Raw genomic sequence first — 16,127 nt, forward strand, 5'->3', positions numbered from 1 at the left:
GCTCTGCATCAGATGGATTCACAAGTTCTAAAGCAGGAAGCAAGCACAGCCATCAAAACAAGCTGTTGGTGGTGTCTGATGTTGTATTTCAAGAGAGACTTTTTCTGAGGAGCAATGAATTGCAACATCAGATATTGCCTTTTTGCAGTTCTGAGTCACAGTGTTTCACTTCCATTTGTTTTCTACGCTGTTAATTTGCAAGCACAAAAACCTCTTTGGAGGCTGAACTTCTCAGCGAGTTTGATTTTAGCAGAAGCCTGTAAAGCATTTATTGAAGACAAGGTGTCTTTCTGAAGGAAGAGAATCCAACTGCAGGGAGTACGTCACACAGAACCACCGCATCACCTGTGCCCTTGCAGCCGAGGAGGCTGCCTGCACCCTCGCCTACCTCATGACATTGCACAAAGAGTTAGAGCCCTTTGAGCTTTTCATCAGGGAGCTGTTCGTGCTCCAGAATGTCTACTGTGCGTATGTGGATGTCATTCAAGGAGCCATTTCCCTTCCAGCAGGCAGTGCTTCTTTCTCGGCACCTCCCTCATTTCCTGGGCAAAGTGGGTGGTCTAGGGCAGCACCTCCCACCTGTGGGCTGACCTCCACTGCATGAGAGACCTGCTTGGCCTTGGCCATGCCCTGGTGCTCCTACTCAACACCTGTGGCCAGGACCTCTCCTTGAAGCACAACACGGAGGTCATCCAGCTGCTGAAGGGCCTTGGGGGCAAGAACATCACACCAGGGTGCTGCCACCTCCCCAGGTCACCACCTGCACCAAATATATGCACAGGGAGAAATTTTAGTCTTCCTTTTCTTTCACGCTGTGGACATTTGTGTGCAAATGGCCATCTGACCATCTGTTTTGGCTCTGTGTCCATGGCCATCACCTGGCTCTTTGTGGGGTTCTTGATGTAGGACCAGCGTTTTCTCCATCTGCTGGCATGACCCAAGGACACCAACAGCCCTGAGGGGCACTCCTGGGTGATGCCCTGCAGGATCCCAGGTGAACATGCTTTCTTTCACTTGTTTTTCCTGTAGATACACACACCTGTGCTTGTTTCACTCATGGGCAAAGCTGGAGAGGGACTTCTTACAACAGTACGCAGTGATAGGATGGGGAGAATGGCCTTAAATTAAAAAAGGGTTTGAATTACATGTAAGGAAGAAATTTTTTGCTGTGGTGGTGATGAGGCAAAGGAACAGGCTACCCAGGGAAGTGGTGAATGGCTCATCCCTGTAAGTGTTCAAGGCCAGGTTGGATGGGGCTTTGAGGTCCCTGGTCTAGTGTCCCTGCCTGTAGAAATCGGTTTGGAACCACAAAATCTTTAAGATCTTTTTCCAACCCAAACCATTTTATAATTCTATTTCATAGGTGCATATGCACATGTAGAAACATTATCTGAAGTTGATTTTGTCAAAATCTAGATGAAAAATTGAATTGTAATATAAGGCTGATCTATCAAATAATCTTACTGACCCTTTTTGAGCATTGAAGGAAAGGTGACTGTGCTGTCCAGAATGTGCACTACTGTTCCATGTCTGAGCAGAAAGATGCCTGGGGGTCTAAGTCCAAACAGAAATCCTAGGACATTTAAGTTGCTTCACCTGTAAAATCTAAGATGATGAAAAGAAAAGTAATAAAGATTAAAATATGCAATCTATGCAAGCATTGTAGTGAAGAAATTTTGTACAAGATATTCATTTTGGTGTGAGAAATTCTGTTTTTCAACAAATTGAAGTCAGCTCCCCCCAGAAAATCTGAATTCAGGCTGGAGTTGACTTCTAGTCTTCACATGCTTTTCTATGGGACCACATATATCAGCTGTCCCATAGCAATTGCAAAAAATCCATGTAACTCATAAGTACTGCCTAAACTCTGTTGCACAAGGTCAAGAATTTATGCAGAGAAACAGAATGAGTATTTTCATCTTTACCGTGTGTATTTACTATTGCTTTCACCTTGTTTGCATCCTGGGAAAGGACTGGAAGATGACCAGAATTTCACCCTTGTACATGCTGCTTTTACAAGCACCTGCTAGGGCTCTACTACTCCCAACTGCCTGGAGCTTCCCAGCAGCCCAAAGCAGGGATATGAGGAATGGAAGCACAGGTAAATTTTTCCTCTGTCTTTTTCTTTCTCTTCACCTCTTCCCTACTGTAACTTGTGGGGAATAAACACAGGGAGCAGTAACAGAGGCAGAACATGTTTACTTTAACTTTCAAATTATCACGTAACTTTATGAGCACAGTGCTTGCTCTCCTGTTAACTGTATTTTACAACTGGCCTACACAAGAAGCACAAGTGACTACTGATTGAGATATTTGTAGTATAATTATGAGCATGTATTGTTTGTAGCTAGATCACTTTTCTAGGAAGCTGGTTGCTGTGATCTTATTACAGTCCATTGCCTCAGAAGCCATAAACCTGGGACCAGATATGTTCTCCACAGTCAGAAAGATTTAGGTGGTTGACATTTGTTGACTGCACTGTGTAGCTCACATAGCCTGCATATTTCATTGCTATTTCTATGATAACCACTATATGTTTTCCAGTATGGGCATAACATTTTTCTGTGATTGTTCTTTTTGCATCTGAAAGATGTAACATTTCCACAGCACATTTGTTTCTTTTCCTCTTCCTTTTTTTCCTTGCCATCACATTAGATTGCTGTCCAAAAGTGGCCATGTGGCTCTGACAGATGTGCTCAGAGGCTGTGGTTGTACAGGATTTTGAACCCAAACTTACAAGGATAACACTCAGTCCGACACTCACCTGAATGTGTTCAAGTCAGATCCAAGAGTGCTGGGCAGCTCTGGGCTGAAAAGTCATCCCTCTCAACGTGTGGGATGTTAGCCTTCGACTCAGTTCCAGGCTCTAACAAAAAACTCCTGTCCAAGTTTGACCAAGTCACTTCCTTTAAGTTTCCAGGTACATCACAGGGAGATAATGATTTCAGGACGTGGTCCAGCTGTTAGAACAAAAAGTTGCAGGCCTCCAGGCAAGCAGAGGAGTCATTTAAGGACCAGTTTGGATGGATAGCATACCATGAAACAACTAAACCAAAACGTTATTTGCAGTATCAGTATCAGCCATGATAATCTCAGTCTAGATAAAAGATAAAACAAGACTTGCCCACAAATCTTAAAATAGCATGCTTGTTGCCTAGAGTAATGTAATGAAGACCAAGACTTTTTCTTACCCCCTTAAAGGCTAAAGACTTTCAATCCTATTCAGCTGGTTTTCAGATAACAGCTTTAACTTATCTTTGGTATTTATCTCAGGTATTTATCTCTGCTTATCTTGCACATGACTCCTGCATGACAAAATTCTTGAAAGTCACCTTTCAGATATGAAAGAGAAGCATGGAGGAATTAAGAGAAAGTATTTCCAAGGTATGTAGGTCTGAAATGGCCCTTAATGACTTTCCCCAGGTCTGTGGAGAAGCACACACCGCCGCAGCGCAGGTCAGTGGCCACGTCACAGGCCAGCCATGGTACCACTGGGACACCTTTCCTCCCTCTGCTCATATAAAGCAGAAAGTGAGCTCTTGTCAGGGTACCTGTTGCCCATTCTCTGGCTTCTGGGTCACAGGCTGGGCCCTCCCAGGAGGCTCCCCTTTCGGGGGAGACCGTCCTGGAGTGGTTTTGTGTCAGGAGAGATGCACTGGATTTTTTTGGTCTTCAGGTTCTTGTTTATTATTATCTTATCTAAAGTTTTGCAAGCTGTCCACACCAGGCTCAGCAGACTGGAAAAGCACCGCAAAAATGGCTAACAATCTCTTGCTACAAGGTCTTTTAAAACTAAACTATGCAATTAAGAACTGGCACCTAGATTATTTCCCCTTTTAACAAAATAACTGATCCCAAAGAGTCTGCAATGCAGATTTTTCCACCCAATTACAAAATGCCACCCAAACCCATGAAGAAGGAGGAAGAAGAAGCATGAAGAAGAAAGCCAGGATGATACCCTGTGCCCTCCATCTTGCTTCCACCCACAACATACTAAAAATCCCAAAACCTAAATTTCTCACCTAAGTGATACACCTACACTACTCTCTACGATCTACTTCACAATTTAGTGGATTCTAGTCTATCTTGAAGTTTAGGAAACTCTCCATGAATGAGGGTCAAAGTCAGTGCTCCCGCGGAGGTCAGAGCACCCCAGGGTAGACAAAGAAATATTCCTGGTGCCCTAGATTTCCACAGGTGCTGATGGCCATGGGAGAGGTGTACATCCCCAGGCCGCACTATTGAGCCCCCTTAGTTCTTCCAGACCAAATTCCTGCCCTCATTTCATGCAATATAACCACAGCATATGAATAAGTTGTGACACAAGGAGTCTCAGTGCAAACAATCCTTCGGTGTCTGCAGGGATGTGTCCACTGACATACATCTCTGCTGGTCACGAGCAATTTACACCTTGTTCAGTAAATAAATAAATAAAGGGAAAATAAAGGTCATTCTTGCTATTACAAGAAAGTAATAGCAGTACTTTTCATTCAGAAACACCAGCATGCTTTTACAAGGGAGATCAGTGCTTTTATTATCCATTCACAGAAGTGGGCAGAAAATGGTGAAATTATATTCTCATTTCTTCTTTCCAGAACTGGTTCACCTCTGGAATAACAGAATGTTGTTCCACTGTCACCTCTGTTCTCTTTGCTAAGGGTGAGTGTGCACAAGATGCCTGAGCACCAGAAGCTCTTTGTTGCCAAAATAACCCTTCCTGCAATCCCTCTTGACAGCTTCTGGGCAAGCTGGCCTCTGTCCTCTCTGCACTGTTAGAAAGACACCAGAGCTGTTACTGCAGCCTGGGAAACAGAGGCACTGTCTCCTACCTGCTTTAATAGGATGTGTGCAACAGCTGCTGCTGCTGTGGGGACCAGTGCTCTCCTTTCCTGTTGCTTTCCTTCCCTGACGACAATGTAAGGGACAGCAGGGTCTGGCACTTGTCCATGGTCTTTGTTCCTGATTACCACAACAAAACCCCCAAAAACCCTGCATGAGAACATTCACACCCAGGCACTGATTTTCCCATCTCACCCTAAGCCCAGCATCAATAACCTCATCCCACTACTCATATCTCCTCGGATGCAATTATTGCAGGAGGTGGGAACACACTAAGTTGCTGTGGCAGTTCAGTGAGTATTACCAATCGAAATATAAGAGCTGCTAAATGCTTAGCAATCCCCTCAGGCTGCAAGAGAAGGTTTGCCTGTAACAACTGGCACAGCAATCACCCCTTCACTCCCTTCCCTGGGCGAGTGCCCAGCTCTGTCCTGGCTACTGAACACGGCTCCAGGCCCATCCCGACATGCTGGAGCAGCCCTTCCGAGCTTCCAGGCAAGAAAAGACACTCACGTGTGGTTGCTCTCTCTTCCCCTAAATGTGGGGTGTCTGTCCCACATTAAGGGGGTGGGAAAGGAGCACCGTGTCATGGCTGCTCTTGTGCCAGCTCAAAAGGGGCATGGGGAACACAGCATGCCATCGCTGCCTGCTGCAAGCCTGACAAACTTTTGCATCAGTGTGAATAGGAGGTTGATTACTAGAGCAGGTATCCCACAGTGTCCTGTGCAAGCCCACAAGCCCAGACCCAGATTCACGATCTGAAAGGGTAGGTCACATTAACACAGGGCTGCTTTCCATCAGATAGAGACATCTGAGAAATCAGTAGTCTAAACCTGCAATTCTTCAGTATATTTTTTGTTGCTGTTAATGTGACGCCAAAACTGGGAATCAGTGGAAGATGATGTTGCATTCTACCTTGTGCTTACTTTTCCAAGGATTCACACAGCTGTGTGCCAGCCACAATTCCAAGTGGCTTTGATGCAGTTGCTTATTGTGTCTGTCTAAACTCAAAGAATCAGACTCACCTCAGCTCTCTCCAGGCAGGAAGAAGGTTGCTAATATAGCCATAAATTTTGTCTATTATTGCAAAGGAATGAAAATGGTGGATAGTTCTGTTTGTGGTTGGAGTGTTCAATCACTCCTAGACTTTGAAAGTATATCTGCATCATCCTGGTGTCAATTCCTCAGCTGGGAGCTGAATGGTATACATAAAAATAAGAAAACTAAGAAAACTAAGAAAAATGGCCACAGGAATGTCTCCAGTAGCGGCAGTAGGATCACAGGGGAGGTGGGAGTAGTCCTTCACTGCAGTTTTTCTGATGCAGTAGCCTTACTTCCCAAATAGAGCTGTTAGCTGTCAAAGAACACCTCATTCACCTCATGGATGTGAGATGAAAGAAATACCAGAAGTTTCTGAGTAGCACTGTTTGTATGCTAATCTACCACGTTAGCCATTTCATTGTTTTAAAGTTTTTGCGTGGCCAGTTGCTTGAACAGACAGACCTGCGGGGTTTTTTTTCAGATGCTTTAGCTTGCACTGAACTTTTCACCACAGCAACTTAATAATTCAAAATCATTTTGGTACCTCTCCATCCCACTGTCATTTGTAGACGGGCTCTTGGAAAACAACCTTCCCTGCAACGTACACGTCATACTAATATACACTAATGTGGCTCTGTTCTGCCTGGTATAATTGTTAATTTTCCTTAGCTTAGTCCCCACCCTTCAAAAGTCAGACAGACAGAGACATACAGGTTTTTTAAATATGATTCCAGACAGTGATGCTGGCTGAATAAGCCATGCTCTAGAAAAAAGGTATTTTGTACCTATGTCTTCATCATTACTCATATAACTAATCCTCATTCTTTTGTTCCTCTTCTCCATTATTTTAATGAGACTTCCTGATTGAGCAAGAACTTCTCATAGGAATAAAGTATTAAAAAAAAATAGGGATTTTCCTGTGACTGTTTTTGAGTCTCATGCCCACAAAGTTGTTGTAATCTCACCATCAAAACCTTCCTCTTTTGAAAAACCTGCTCAAGGGAAAGTGTTGCAACACCATTGCAGCAATCACAAAAACACCTTGATTGCAGAAATTCTGAAAAATTATTATTGTCCTCTAGCCCCCATGCAGATATTATAGTTCACCTGAGAAGATATAACTTAAAGCAGGTTTTGGTCAATATGCAATTCACAGTCATTGGAATTTAAGTACTGCAAGTGAATAATCCTTTTTTTTTCACAACCAACTGTTTGCTTCTCACTGAAACAGCACTTAGTGATGATGGGATAAGGATGGGTATGTCTTCAGTAAGACTTGTTGGAAAAGCACAGCTACTCACTGGGCTTGTGCTCCCTCACCTTGTTCTCCTTTACCTTTTCAACTATCAGATATCGGTGTAAGAGGCTTCAAAGAACACAGCTCCTTGAAGAGCAGAATTAGATGAGAGTGATTTAAGGAAGATTTGTTTTTCTCTCTAAACACTAGCATCAGGTAATGTGTGCGATAACTCATGCATGTAACTAAAGAAACTTCAGTCCAGCAGTAACAGAGACTTTTCTTCACATTCCCAGATGCTGAGTTGCCAACAGCCCTGGGTTTTTTTTAGGGTGAAGATCCAGCCAGTCCACCTGAGCCTATCCCCTCCTTTCACCTATGAGCAAATTCATCTGACCACACCTAAAGCAGTGTTGCACACATTGAGGTACAAACCCTGATGCCAGCACACAGCCAGGGTGGAAATTCGCAGAACCATGCCTAAATGGGCACTGGGGTGGGCACTGGCAATTCCTGCAGAGCAGCTCTCCTGTGCCTGTCCTTGCATGTCCTCACAAGTCCAGCTCACTCCTACTGGGAGAAGCAAGTGTTTCCTGAACCACCCTCTAGAATTCAGCTCCTCAAAACCAGGACTGCAACACTCCCATATACACTAGAATTAATTTATGGTCAAAAACAGCACAGAAAAGCTTTCTCCAAAACATATCAGATGAAGCTACTAGAACTGAGACCTTTTCCTTATTATCCATCAGATGTTTAAACACAGGAGGTGCAGCTTAGTGCTCTTATGACTGTCAGCAGCCTAACAGCTCAAGAAGACGACATGCATTGCCTTAAACCAGAACACTTTTTAAAAAATAAGCTTCTTGTTTTCTTCTGAGTTTCAATTCTTTCTTTCCAGCTTCTGAGGTCTGCTTTGAAGCTCAACTATCGTGAGTTTATTTTAGTTAAACCTTCACCCTGCCACACACACACTTTTGTTTTTGCATACCCCACTGAAATGAAAATTTCTGGTGGCAAAATATGAAATTGAGCCTTTGGACACATTTAAGGAGGGGTGTTGGTTTTCTTTTTCCTCCATTGTTGCAAACTCATCTTGAAAGAAAATCTTTTCTTCTGAGGACTGCCCCCCCCATCTTTACCAGCTACGTCCCTTCCCTGGTCAGGTGAGATTACTTGTCAAACAAGAAGACAGACAAACCAGAATTCCAGAGAAAATCATTCTTGCATGCCATCTTAAGCACCTGGTCAGACAAATTCTTATTGCTGTACAGGGTTAAGAGGTCACCCTTTTCATCCTACCCACAACTGCTCATCAGCTTCTCTCCACCTTCCTAAACACTGGATCGGGGTTGGATTGTGGATGGTGGGGAGACTGCCCTTCCCTGTAGTGGGAGGTGGCTCCTGGCATTGGTTTCAGGAACGGGATCATGCAGGAGGTGCTGGCCAGCCCAGGGCTGTGCCAAGGCTGGTAGTGTGGGCACTGTGACAGAGGTGGGTGAAGGGGTGGTGGCCACCTTGGTGCTGCTGGTCACCGCTGTGCTGCTGAGGCACACTGGGGACAAGTGGTGGCAGTGGGGGCTCTCTGAAAGCCACGGAGCTGGAGTGGGCACATGGCATGCTGCTGGCAAGGCAGGCACCCTGCCTGAGGGGCAGGCAGCACTGGGGCACGGGCCTGCCAATTGTAAGTGTCCTGCAGCCCACTCATATGTGACCCAACTCAAGCCCTGCACGTTTCCCAGACATAAATATATGGCTCCAGTGTCCAGCAAAAGTTACTGTTGATTTCAGTCATGTCTTGCAGAATAACATTCCCAAGGATGGGAACAGTTCAGGCATATTTCTAAAGAGCAAACTCCTGTCCCTCAGCTTGTGAAGTGCAGGAGAAAAGCTCGGATCAGTTGGTGGCATAGGAGTGTAAAGAAATTGTCCCTTTGCCTAGAGAGAGATGCTGAAGGAGAAGCACAGGCTGTTTCAGGGGGCTGCTGGAGATTAGCCTGTTGGTAGATAGGTTTGATCCTGGAATCACTAGTATGGCATTTGGAAAGTCAAGGCAAATCAGGCAGCCTTTTATGCTGCAAGATTTCCAGCCTAATGTTGGTTTAAGTGTGCATGTTACAGAAAGGGGGGTGCAGTGGCTCATGTTGTGTAAGCTGCCTGCATTTGTCTTCATAATCTGTGGTGGTGATGCAAGGAGGAAACGGAAGGAAAGGTGCAAGGCTGCCTCTTGGAGTCAACACATGCAGAACAGCTCACACTGGAATTGTAATGGCAAAAAAGCTGAAGGGAAGGGCTTAGAGGGGATGTTGCCTTTGGGGTTGTGTTGTCTTTGTCCTGTGAGAGAGGTCCAGGCTCTGAAGCAAAACTTTTCCTTCCTCCAAACCTCCACCACTAAGAAGAAGCATGAAATTAAATGCATCAGAGGGGCTGACCCATCTCTCTTGTGGCTGTCTCCATACCTGAGCAGTGCAGTGCTGCTGGGGGCTGCTCTTAAGGCCTGGTGGCAGCAAACTTGTTTCCAGAGCAGTGCTCAGTACGGCTGCCCACGAGGTGACTCTTTCCTGTTCCTGGTTTTCAAGGACAAAACTCTCCTAACCATAATGGAATGGGAGAAAAGAGGTGAACAAAAGTAGAGTGAGCAGCTCATGACAAAATTTATTTTAACTTTTATAAGCAGCACCACTTCTCAGACAAACTGTCCTTTTAAGAACAGCACCTCAGGAAAATTCTGAATCTGAAATCAGTCGCTCAAGCAACTGTTTAAAGAAAAATATGATAAATTATTTTTTTCCCCATATTGAGCTACACTTTATGCTATTTTTTAATTAACTTACAAAGATGCCTAGTTTCCTCAATTTGGGAGATGGTGAATAATGTGAAGTCAGTAGTTTTGTATTCCTGGAAGGCAGTGCCTTCCAGTATTTTTGTGGATGTCCTGGGGTCATTCCTGTTTTGTCAGATATCTTTCTGCTTTGCTATTGTATCAGCATTTTCCAAAACTTCCCACACGCTACATTTATTGCCATCTGTTATGAACAGATTTTTAATTGGGATGGTAATGCACATCCCAGGCTATTTACAGCATTTATTCCCTGCCATCACTTTCTCTTTTTCATAAAGTGTTATCTTTACCTTAATGCTTTCTGTGAAAAAGTAACATTTTTATGATTTTTCCCTGGGACAAAACCACACTTTTTGGCATGCATCCAGCTCTGGGTCTCCCAGCATGAGGAGGACATGGATCTGCTGGAGCAAGGCCAGAGGAGGACTATAAAGATGATCAAAGTCTGGAGCACCTCTCCTATGAAGACAGGCTGAGAGAGCTGGGGCTGTTCAGCCTGGAGGAAAGAAGGCTCTCAGCTGACCTTAGAGCATCTTTCCAGTACCTAAAGAGAGCCTGTAAGAGAGCTGGAGAAGGACCTTCTACATGGGCATACAGGGATAAGACATGGGGGAGTGGATTTACACTGTGAGAAGATGGTTTTAGATTGGATATATGGAAGAAATTCTTTACTGTGAGGGTGGTGAGGCACTGGACCAGGTTGTCCAGAGGAGTTGTGGATGCCCCTGAAAGTGTTCAACACCAGGTTGGATGGGACTTTGAGAAACCTGGGCTAGTAGAAGTAGAGACAAGTAGAAGGTGATAATTAGTGACAAGCACAGGATAAACTGTAACCTGTTTATATCCTGGGTAGATCCTGTGATCTTCCTAAATCTATATATTATATAACATCATAGGCTATAATTGAGTTTCAATTACTCCTTCCAATTATATCATGCTTGAATTTGTTCTGTTAGTCTCTTTCCTTAAACCAACCAACCAACAAACAACAAAAAACAAAGCAAAAATCCAGTACTTACCACTAAATTCATGTGAAGGTTCTGTGTGTTAATGGCCCAGTGTTCAAATAGCACTTGAAGGGCAGTGCTGGTTGGGAAGGTTACATGAATGATCACGTGCAGTATCATACTGAGGCTGCTGCAGAAGAGGGATTTTATTTCTCAAATGAAATATTTAGGTCTTTTGTGCTGACATCTTGTCTGTGTCATGAAAGCTGCTCTCAGCGAAGAAACTCAACAACTGTGTTAGCAGCCAGGCATCTGTTGATGTGCATTCCAAAGCATTTTACCCTTGTTCTGTAGAGAAAGGTCCCAGAGAGTGCAAATAAACCTGAACACAAAGCTCTTAAAAGGACTAACTGTTTGATTTAGTTAGTCCTAAACTAGGGAGGTGGAAGTGGTGAAGTGGATTTATATGGAAGCAAGCCATAGAGGTTGTCATGGTAATGTGTACGTTTTTCTCCATTTTTTCTTCCTGTGCTAGCAACAAATATTTGATTTCAAGAATCGTTATCCATAACATAGTTATGTGTATTGATGAGAAAAATAAATTGAGAACTTCAGTCAGCTTCAATGACAGCAATTTCACATCAACACAACTATATTGAAACCAGTGAAAATACACAAATAGCACCCAGAATTAGTTTGTGGAATATCTTGTGTGGGTAAAAGTATTGGTTTCTCTTCACTGACAGAGGAAATTCAACTGTATTTTCAGGTGACAACACCCCAGCCTACAACATCACTAAAAGCACTCAGGAGAATAGTAGTAGCAATTTTAATTTCTGCTGTGTCAGAGCATAAACTTATGAGACAGGATTTTTAGGGATGTTCTGTAAATGCAGCTTGGGTTGGGTTGTCTCATACTGCCTGCTAATCACTTAACACTTGGAGACCAAAGTATGAGAGATCCAAAAGGAGACACAAGGGCAAAGCTCCTCTTGCAGCTGCAGGAGCTTTTCATTTTTGTAATTTTTAATGGGATATTTTCTAGCTCCAATTTTTGTCTTGCTACGCTGTCATTGCTATCTTTTTCTACAAAAATACAAACACAGCATTCCTGGCACTTTTTGTGTCTAAAAGACAAGTGTAACAAATCCCAATCAGCAAGATCTTAAACACAGGAATACAACTCCTGGCTATACATTTCGATATGGTTTTGTCAAATATACTGATATTTACTACAGAGAATAACAGAAAACTACTGGAAATGGAATAAAGACGCTGCATTTCCCAGATCATACCTGTTCTTTAAATATCTGTTGGGACAAGGTTTGTAATAGCAAACAGGATCTTTCACTAGACCAATGTGCCTGGTTAGAAAAATAAGATAGCCTTTCAGGCACAGGAGTCCATGTCTGAAAAACAGGGGCTTGCATCTTTGTCTTACCTGGCTGATTAACTGAACTAGAAAAAAAAAATTTAAAATTATTTCCATGCAGATTTTGGTTCATCAGTGTCCTTAGACTGTCCTGTGTAAGGACACAGAGGGAGAGATGGAAAGTGGGGAAGATAAGTATTTTCAGGACTGAAAAAGCAGAAAACAAGCTTTGGCAATAGCATAGTGTCTTTGTTTTGTATCTTGATGTGGCGTAAGACTTCTTCCCAAGTTTATTCACTTTCGTGGCATAGAGTGGTTGATGCAAACACAGCTTTGGGCTCAGTAGATCACAGCCCTATTTTAATTCCACAGTAGCAGCCACTAGAGGGAGGCCATCCAACGTCTGAGCAGATTTTCCCTTCGAACTCTTCGTAAAGTACACAAAATCTCAACCGTGTTGGGCAGAGGGGGAAAAAAAAAAAAAAAAAAAGGAAAAAAAAAAAAGAAGAAAAAAAACGGGGCTTGGTAATATTTTAGTGCGGCAAACAGAAGACAAAAGTCATGGTTATCAGACATCACGTCCTAAAAAACAAAGCAAGGAAGCAAACCTATGGATGCTTATTCCTCTAGCTGTTTTGGTTGTATTCACATGGCATGTTAGCACCACTGTTGAGTGACCCAGTCAGCTGCACAAAAGTGGTAAAAATTGTCTGAATCTAGGGAGACTGTGTGCTGCTCTCCTGCCTTTCTTCTGAGTGAGCAGTGATGGCTCAAAGAATAACTCTTGAATAACAGCAGTTTACCACCAACTTTATGAAAACATTGCTAATTTCAGGGTCTTTTAGCAACCTGAATTGCAAACTGTAGCAGTTCTGTAACAGGAACACAAGACATTTAGATGTCCTGGAGCGTGGCTGGTAACCTGCAGGGAAGGTTCTGAACAGACAGGATCTGCCTCAGTCAGCTTATTCTGCTTTTAGAGCTGCCAACACCTAATGATGCAGATTCCGGCAGAGAGGCACCAAAACTTTACCTTCAGAGAAGAAATTCTGTTTAGCATTTTGAAGAGGGGAGAAGCAAGCTTTGCTATCTTGCTGTCATGGAGGAAGCTGAAGAGAGAAGTATTGCAGAGTTGGTAATTATTTAAATAGGGAGTTTTAGGAAGGTCTAGAGACTAAAGAACTTAAGAGAGGTTTAGGACCAGCCCATCCCCTCCTTGCTCTAACAAGCTGAATATCACCAAAAAATCCCAAATAAAATAAAGCTGTGCTCACCATTTTGTGTGAGTATTTAAAATAGCCAAGTGTACAAAAAGCATCACATTTCATTGTTCAGACTCCAGAGGTGAATAGCAAAATGTCACTCAGCAGCAGAAGCAAAGAGCTTGGCAGTTTAAAATTTATAGATATAATGGCATGTAGCACTCTGAACCTGAAGAAAAACAGATATTTTATGGGTATACAGATACATTATGGGTTATATTACCTGTTCCAGTAAGAATCCAAAAAAACATCACAGATTTCTCTCCATATGTTATTTAAGGGGGCTTAAAAATTTTTTGTTTCGTTTTGCTTTGCTTTCATGAATGCTACTCCAGGTTATGCTTTTTTGTAAGTAAATTAATCTGCTTTCACTGTGTGACTGATTTTTGAGTGCAACACCTGCCCCGTCAGTCTCTTTTTTTTAACCCCCCCCCCGTTTTTTTTTTTTTTTTTTTTTTTTTTTTTTTTTTTTGTAGAAAGAACAATACAGTTATTCACTGTAGAAGAGATAAATCTATGATTGCTGGCAGCCAAACTGAAGAACTGCATCAAAACCAGTGAGACATCACCATACTGGTGTTACTTTGAAATGCAGTACAAGACAGGGAAAGATGGAAAACTGGAGGGATGTCTGGTAGGAAGGATGTTAAGGAAGGTTAGACTCCCCTGCACAACAGTGACAGCAATGATTCAGTTCAGCAGCTGTGGTGCACTTCCCCAGAGAGAGCTTGGGCTCCTGTATCTGCACCTCCTTGTCTTTCAACTTCACTTAAGTCATGAAAGCAATGTGTACTTAAAATCATAGTATTATAGAATGGTTTAGGTTGGAAGGGACCTTAAAGATCATCTAGTTTCAAAATCCCTGTCATGGGCAGGAATTTCATTCACTAGATCAGGTCCCCACCCAGCCTGACCTGGAACACTTCCAGGGGCACCCACAGATGCAGAACAAAGAAAAATTCAAGCACACTTTAATGAACTTGTAGTCTGGTTTGGTTTTCTCTCTTGCATATCCCATTCCTCTGTTGGCTGTACCAATTCCTCTGCCTTATCCTTCAGACCTTGTCTCACTTAATTTGTGAGCACACAGCTACCACAAACCCATCATTCTGAAAGCCACAAATGCAAGGCTGAAGCATTGGCACCCATGAATAAATCATAGCATAGCCACAAGAGGCATAAAACTGATCTAGCCAGTAGGATTGTCTGCTCACTGGCTTCTGAGTCCGTCACTGGCTTCTAACTCAGTTAAAGCATCAAAGATTCTGACTTCTGTGAGCTGTGAGGTCAGCAGTGACATCAGCAGCACAAAACAATGAATGAAAGTGCTGCAAACAAAATGAAGGATGGTCTCAAAATCAACCCATTAGGAGATACAGATTCAGAGGTCACAATAAAGTGTTACATTGTGACATGCAAGAATAGATCAACACCCTCAGCTTTCACCAGGAACCAGGCTGTGATCACACAAACATGTAATTAACAGCTTGACATAATGCTTAAAAAAAGTTTTACTGGCATTACTCTGTGGGGGGATAGAATATAAGAAAATAAAAATAGTGCCGAAAGTAATCCTACCCCTAAGGAGTTGCAGCTGGGCCAATTACCAACTATTAGGAACAGGCCTGACTTTAACAGGCCACAACTGTGACCAGTGAAAAGAAGAGTGCTATAAAAGAGTGGGTTGGGTGGTAGAGATGGGAATTGGGGTTAGTTGGTTGTTTTGTGAGGGAGAGGGAGTTAGTGCTCTGAAGAGCTCTCCACAAGTAAAACACCAAGAAGATATGAAGCTTTTGTGATAAGGAGACTACAGCATGGAACTTCTTCAATATGATGACAACAGCACTCCACAGTAGTGTGGGACTTTTGATGACCCTCTGCAAATCCTTCTCAATGGATTTAAACAAAGACCAATTTTCATTGCTCCAGATTCACAGCGCCACCCTCTAGCTATGGCTTTGCTTTCCATCTCCATCCTCTCCTCACACTAGGAATCCAGGGAAGATTCAGACCTTTGATAACAGAGGGTCATCCAAGAAAAGGTCTTTGCCTAGCAAATCCTGCTGTCTCTTGGCTGGTGACCGCCAGCACGGTGGTGGTTTGCTGTGTGGGCATAGAGGCTCACTAGTAAGAATGCCTAACAATTGGCTGGTGTGTGAATGTCATTCTTGTGAGGGGCACCTGAAGAGGCTGGAAAGAGGCATTAAAAATAAGCCTAGAAACAAGCACTCAAGGCAAAACAATGGTATTGAGTAGGTAACACCAAACTTTTCTACATGATTTGATTAGGTACTTAAACTAAAATGGAGAGAACTGCACCTGTGGACTGATTAGCATGAGAAGCAAGAGCTATAACTAGCAAATAAGACAGGGGGTGAAGTACCAATTATAGAAAAGTTATGTTACCAATGAATGCCTCTGCCTTAGTTTGTTAAAATGTATAAACAGTGCAATCAGTTTGTTAAAATGTATACATAGTGTAAAGTACTGGCAATAAGCCAGCGGCCCAACCGCTCTACTTTGTGCAAACTAGGATGAAAAATGGAAATACCTGTCTCAGTGAGTGAATTGGCACTGGGCAAGCCTG

At 43.1% G+C, this 16,127-nt stretch overlaps 1 protein-coding gene across 1 annotated transcript; it reads left to right on the forward strand.

The window, feature by feature from the left end:
* Positions 1–114: 114 nt before the first annotated feature.
* Positions 115–794, forward strand: GCNT2 (glucosaminyl (N-acetyl) transferase 2 (I blood group)). Its single transcript, XM_041475349.1, is given in 4 exon segments — positions 115–299; positions 301–478; positions 514–733; positions 736–794. Coding segments are annotated over 4 exon segments (642 nt in total).
* The last annotated feature ends 15,333 nt before the right edge of the window (positions 795–16,127 follow it).

This window comes from Pyrgilauda ruficollis, unplaced genomic scaffold (genome assembly GCF_017590135.1).
Source record: "Pyrgilauda ruficollis isolate IOZ18807 unplaced genomic scaffold, ASM1759013v1 scaffold35, whole genome shotgun sequence".
NCBI classification, from domain to species: domain Eukaryota; kingdom Metazoa; phylum Chordata; class Aves; order Passeriformes; family Passeridae; genus Pyrgilauda; species Pyrgilauda ruficollis.